The sequence below is a fragment of the Mesoplodon bidens genome (genome assembly GCF_964165515.1).
Source record: "Mesoplodon bidens genome assembly, chromosome: 2".
Lineage (NCBI taxonomy): Eukaryota > Metazoa > Chordata > Mammalia > Artiodactyla > Ziphiidae > Mesoplodon > Mesoplodon bidens.
In genome coordinates, this window is record NC_138177.1 from 95,250,229 (window position 1) to 95,257,352 (window position 7,124).

The window sequence follows — 7,124 nt, forward strand, 5'->3', positions numbered from 1 at the left end:
AGCAAATTTGTCTGTGTGTGTATATACATATATATTTATGTGTGTGTATATATACATATAAGAATTATTATAATAATGGTAAGGATATATTATTTATGTAACGGTATGACCCAGTACCAATATCAGTTTTCATGTTAAAATGTATTTTTCAGTTCAGTAAGGTTCTCTCCAACTGTGCAGTATATTAGAGCATTATCTTGAGTAATTATGGCTAAGTATTAATTATGGTCAACTTTCAAAATTTAAAACTACATATGACATCAGTGATAACAAAAGAGCTAATTACTACAAAGATAATGGCAAATTTGTTTTCCACCTCTTCTTTCTTATCTTCTTATGTCCACTCAGAAGCTTAAGAAAAAATAACATATCTTAAAAATATAAAATGATTGTATAACTTTTTATTTCTGCTTAACTTTACAGTCCAGAAAAGGCTATGAAAAGACTGTGATTGAAATCAATACACCAAAAATTGACCAAGTACCTATCGTTGATGTAATGATCAATGACTTTGGTGATCAGAATCAGAAGTTTGGATTTGAAGTTGGTCCTGTTTGTTTTCTTGGCTAAGATTAGGACAAAGAACATATGAAATCAACAGAAAATATACCTTGGTGCCACCAACCCATTTTATGCCACATGCAAGTTTTGAATAAGAATGGTGTAGAAAATAACTTGCTACATATATATGTACCAATTAGGAAATATCGATGCCCTTGTGGGAGCAGAATCACATGAAAAAAGCTTTGAAAATCATAAAAATATAAGATAGTGTGGCTAAGATGGAAACAGGCCTTATTCTTGATTCCCAATTTTCATCTCTTCTTTTCCTATTTGGATTTCTTTGGTGCTGTAGAAAAAAAAAGAGAAAAATATATATTCATAAAAGACATGGTGCTCATTCCCATCCATCAAGGATGTGCTAAAACAGTGTGTTTAATAAATTGTAATTATTTTATGTACAGTTCTATACTGTTATCTATGTGTCCATTTCCAAAACTTGCATGTGTCTCTGAATTCCATCTGACTCTAATTTTATGACAACTGCAGAACTATGATGGCAATAAATACATGTATCATGAAAAAATAAAGTTGCAATTTCTGATGACTCTAATTCCCTTTCTTTGATGAATAATAAAATGCCTTTGTATATATTGATGTTGAAGAGTTCAATTATTTGATGTCGCCAACAAATTTCTCAGAGGGCTAAACCTGGAAGACTTTGGAAGCACACTCCGATCAACTCTTCTCTACTGATCGTAATTTTGCTGAATTTCAGCCAAAAACATCATACATTTTAATGCTTTATTCAATGCTATACCTCAACCTTTTTCTTTTCAGAGTCCAGGATTTCACAGGATACTTGTATATGTGGAAAATAAGCAAGTTTATATTTTTGGACAGGAAAATATGTATGAGAAGCTGTTTTAACAAATTGATGTCTCCATCAAGCAATCCATCAGATGTACAGTTTTTTAACTACCTTATTGTTTTCAGTGTGCTTCAACCAGTGAGGTTAATATTAAAAGATGGAACCTAAACAATTATTTATGAATTTGTTCAATGTTATATTTTTAATCAATTCCTTGAATTTGATTCTAAGTTGCATATTATAATAGTCTCCAAATATTATTTTACCTGCACCTGCCCAACAACTATTATTTCTTTTCTTTCAAGATAATATCATACATTATTTGAACTACCTAATTGCTAAATAACATATGGGTGGACTGTTACTAACAGTGCTTGTTTTAAAAGTCATACTTAGTAAAAACAATCAAAACATTTTTTTCCACTAAGGCATTTTCTTTCAGGTAGCTTGAAATAGCAGTAAAATTTAAAAATTACACACTGAACTTTGTATCTATTTTAAGTAATATATGTAAGACTTGAAAATAAATGTTTTATTATTTCTTATATGAAGTGTTAAGTTAATTGATAGCAGATTTCACTGGAACATTTTCAACTGATAATTTATCACAAAAGAACATACCTGTAATATTGAAATTAAAACGTGAACATTTGTCATTCAGAAGTTCTTTTATTTTTGAAATCAAGTTTGTAAATGTCCTTTCAAGAAAGGAGATATGAATCGTATAAATAAACTCAAGTCTTGTCTACCTGGATTGGTCATTCTCTTTCTTAAACAGGTTTTAAATTACTCTCTATTGCAGAAAAGGCTTTCAGTTTTGTTTCTTGACCATCCAGGTTAGAATAGTTTTACACTTTTGAAAAAGAATGTTATCCTTCAGAGATGAGTTATTTAAATTCTCCACATTTCTAAAATAAAAACACCACATGGTAATACTCTATTAACAAAATAAAGATTTATTTTAAAAAATATTATTTTAAAATTTATATTTAAAATTTCAAAGAAATGTTTTTCATAATTAAATGTTTTACAAAGTCTCAAACATATGTTCACAATTTCATCATTAAAAGAATTTCCAGAACTTTTATTTGAAATATAATCTCTAAATCATCCATAAAATAATATTGTCTATCAAGAGGAGTCCCATACAACAAGAGTATTTACTTTAACGAATGCATAACAATGAGAGAATATTTTGCACATTGACCTGCATTGGGGAAGCTGCATTTGTCCATTTAAAAAAAATGGCTTCAAATTTGGCACTCAGTAGAATTAATGCATAAATAACTTAATCACCTATCCTTTTCTATACCTTTCATATATGGATATGGTCTTCTGCATAGTATCAAATTTTTTTCTCTCTTTTAATTGATTTAATCTGGACAAAAGGAAGATAGTGGAAAGGAAAAACCATATTATACAACATTCTAGTCTTGGCCCAGCATGTATAAGTTATTCATGTGTAAATTATGGAGAATATTATTGACCTTGCAGGCATGGGTACGTCCTGGGCCTGATGCACGTAAAGTTTGGTACAATTCTCTTTAAAAAAATAATACAAAATTACAAATAAAAAATACAAAAGTTACTATTTAGAAGAAGTAAAAATATAACAAATCATTAAATTAAAAACTGGACCTATACCAAAAGTATCAGAACATCCAGGAAAATATTGTTTTTATTATTTAATTCTCTGAAGTACTTCTGTAACACTTTTATCCATGTGTTTGTTTACTTATTTATTTATTTATATTTTTTGGCTGCAATCTCTGAGTGTCTCTTCAAATGAGAATTTTTTAATTTAAATTTCTTATGGAAATAATAAGTTTCTCTAACATGCTAGGTTAAGAATTCTTATTATCAATAGCTTAGAGACGTTTCAGTGTCACATACTGTTATTGGTGAGTATTTTTTAATTTTAGATTATTTTAAATTCAGGAAAAGCTCTTTTATATTTCCTTCATACTATACTTCACACTATAAATTTGTGAGACTTTTCCACAGAATAGCCTCTGATTCTGTACATTTTTTTACCTTGCTTCTCCTCCACTATCACTAGATTTCAGATTCTGGGCACCATAAAACACATGCATACTATGGTATAAATTCTGTTTCATTATCATAACAGTGGGTGATAGGGTTATTCCAGAAAGTAATTTCTATACTGGGAATACTGGCATTAATTATAAGTAAATAATAACTGCAAGCCACATAATTATATTTCACTATGTAAGCATATTCCACAAACCCCAAGTAAAAGAATCCCTAATTAAATTTCCTCCTTACAGGTTCCTTCCACACCACCCAATACAAGAAAGAATGCCAAGGGGAAGTTGGAGTGCAAAGATTATGTTCTTAGCTGATCATAGTTAAAGAATCTTTGGCAAATTTTACCAATCATATGACCACATGAACATATTTCTAGGAGCTCTCTAAGGTCTTAGATGGTGCCTGTGAAAGAGGATTATGAAGCTTAAGCTTTGTTAGTTTCAAGTAAATAGTCCTCTGCATGCTGGATAACTGCAAAATAAATGAGTTAATTAAGGGCCTAGCACACTGATATATACTAAGAGCTAAATAAATAGTTGCTACTGCTCTAGATTTCCTACCTCTACTATCATCACCTTAGCATGTTCCTTTATAAAACGTGGCTAATGATATGTGCTACCTACCCCACAAGACTTTTATAAAGTTTTAATTTTCAAAATGTAAAACACTGTACAAATTGAATCACAGATGTCCAAATCAGCAAACAGACTCACATAAAATACAAGCTTTGCAGAGATTCAGAAAGGATACAAAAAATAAGCAGTAGCATATACCATGTCCAAAAATCCCGAATTCATCAGACAGAGCTTCTCAAGCCCCCAGGATGTATTTTGCTCTCGAGAAGGATGAGTTTAGTTGGTTTTAGGGTATCTCAAATTTTATATTTTGCTGGTCTCATATCTCTGTAGTGGTCATACAACTAATGATTCCTCAATGAAGCTGCAGCCCAGAGATCCAGAGATTGCAGAATTATTCACAATTTTAAATCTTTCAGAATATATTCTGCTAAAATATTCCAAGCTCAGTTATCAGTACATAGGCAACACCTGCAGTATCCTCATTTCTTTTCTTTGTTTTCTTTTTTTCTTTTCGCCGTGCTGCGCGGTTTGGGGGAATCTTAGTTCCCCGACCAGGGATTGAACCCGGGCCCCCTGCAGTGAAAGAGCGGAAGGGGGGCAGCTGCAGGCGGGGCAGAATTTTGAAGTTAATATTTTCTAAAGATGGAGGCAAGTGGTTTTGAATCATTGAATCATAGGACATCAATGCCAGAAAACTTGATGGTCACTTATCATTTAATAAATGACCGAGGATATGATTTATCACCATCACTATTAAAAACTCAACTTTACAAAATAATTAGGTCAGAAAGTGTCTTTGCTATATCCTTAATCACAGATTAATAGAAGAGATAAAACCATCACATCTAAATGAAAAGTTTGGACTTCCTAGGTGGCGCAGTAGTTAAGAATCCGCCTGCCAATGCATGGGACACAGGTTCAAGCCCTGGTCCTTGAAGATCCCACATGCCACGGAGCAACTAAGTTCGTGCACCACAACTGCTGAGCCTGGGCTCTGGAACCTGCATGCCACAGTTACTGAAGCCCGCACGCCTAGAGCCCGTGCTCTGCAACAAGAGAAGCCACCGCAATGAGAAGCCTGTGTACCGCAATGACGAGTAGCCCCTGCTTGCTGCGACTAGAGAAAGCCTGCGTGCAGCAACAAAGGCCCAATGCAGCCAAAAATAAATAAAATAATTAACTTTAATAAATAAAATCTATTAAAAAAATAAAAACAGTTTATTGTCAAGGTTCTGACTATACAGATGTTTGTTTGGAGAACTGAAAGAGAAATTAATATTGGTTTGTGAGTGTGTTTCATGAAGAGATGGCACGTCTGCAAATATCTGTAGAGTTTGGATGGGTGTGTGTGGAGGTGAGAAGGAAGACCACTTTAAGGAGGAAAACCAGGAAAGAACTCCAGTGGTACAGGTGGGTGTGGTACCTGAAGAAGAGAAGGAGTCTGATAAAGCCCCAGTCATGAGAGAGCATGGCCTGGTGTGAAGCCAAAGCCTGTGTTTAGGGTTGGGCTGTAATAGCTTGAAAATCATGCAAAACAGCATGGATATTATGCAGTAAATAATTTTAAATGAATGTTGGTTCTTGAATAAGACAGTCACAATGAAAGTTGTGTTTAGAATGACTATTTTTGGCAGTTTTTACAGAACCGACCTAGTAGGCTCTCTATGCTGGATGGATCTGTAAGATGAGTCAGATAATGGGGACCAAGTATCATGAAACTGTTGTGGAAATTTAAGTGAGTGATAATACAGATTTCGATTACAGTAATTACACCTCCATGATTTAAGAGGAAGGGACACGTATAAGACAATTTGAAAGAAGAAATGACTATACCTTAACAATATTTAAAATATTCCAGAGGCTTTCACTGGATATATCCACAAATAAGTTATAGTTGCTTAGCCTTTAAGAACATATATCATAAAATAATAGAAAAGAAACCTTGAATCTACTAAAAATCTGAAAAGCCAACAGGTCTCAGTAAAAAAGAATGACATCTGACACAATCTTATCAATTGGCTTTGTATCTCCCATTGTATCTCATTTATTGTAAAGATTACATATGAAAATAATTTGTGATTACTTAAACAATACATGCTTACAACATTATGGGCAAGTGCCTATCTCCTATATAAATAAAAGTTCATGTACATTATCAACCACAGAAGACATACATTTATAGAAAGAAAAATTAACTGCTAAAACTTAATTATTATAGTTTTGTCTGTTGATACTGAAACTTTCATAAGTAAAAATTGGAACATAAGGAATAAGTAAATAGATGGGAGGTCTTGGAAATAATTCTATTTTATTAATATGAAAAAATATGATCTGTGTGTGTGTGTGTGTGTTAATCATCACATATTATTGGGAACAAGCCTTACAAATATATTAGTCATTTCATCAGCAAAAGTCATGGTAATTAGTCTTTTCCATATAAAGTTCTCATCTGTAACAAAAAAGATATGGTGAATCATAAAATAAACACAAGTCAAAAACAGAAGATCTTCAAGGTAATTCTAGTAACTTAATTCAAATAAAGCATACAAAGGTAGACCCAGTGATAGGTAAGTGTTGTATACTGGTATCAGTTATTAATTATGTAAGGTTTCTCAGCAAGAATCCTTCACAGTGATGCAGATCTGTGTGAAAGTTATATGCATTATCATCTGACTCATTAGGACTCCTGATGTCTCCACATTGTCATCTTTAAACAGCACCTCTGTTGAACAAAATAAAAGCTGATGTATAGATGTAGATCTTTGGAGAATCACAAGAACTAAAGAACCAAAGGGAGACAAAGACGACATCATTTCTACTTTATCTGTTCCTCTTCACTCGTTAATTTTTACCTAAATTTAATGATTTTTGTTTTATTTTTATTTTTTCTTCCAGTTTTATTGAAATACAATTGACATACAGTACTGCATAAGTTTAAGATGTACAGCATGATGATTTGACTTACATATATCATGAAATGATTATCACAATAAGTTTAGTGAATATCCATCATCTCATATAGATACGAAATAAAAGAAAAAGATATTTGTCCTTGTAATAAGAACTCTTAGGATTTACTCTCCTACAGCTTTCATATATAAGTTAATGCAGTGTTAATGATATTT

At 32.3% G+C, this 7,124-nt stretch overlaps 1 protein-coding gene across 2 annotated transcripts in view; it reads left to right on the plus strand.

Annotated features, from left to right (window-relative positions):
* COL11A1 (collagen type XI alpha 1 chain) overlaps positions 1 to 1,155 on the plus strand; it is a 212,646-nt gene extending 211,491 nt beyond the window's left edge. For both annotated transcript variants that reach the window (XM_081224711.1, XM_081224712.1), the window contains exon 67: positions 424 to 1,155. In XM_081224711.1, the coding sequence (XP_081080837.1) occupies positions 424 to 570 (147 nt within the window). In that variant the 3' untranslated portion in view covers positions 571 to 1,155. The remainder of the gene's footprint in view (positions 1 to 423) is intronic.
* Positions 1,156 to 7,124: the final 5,969 nt, after the last annotated feature.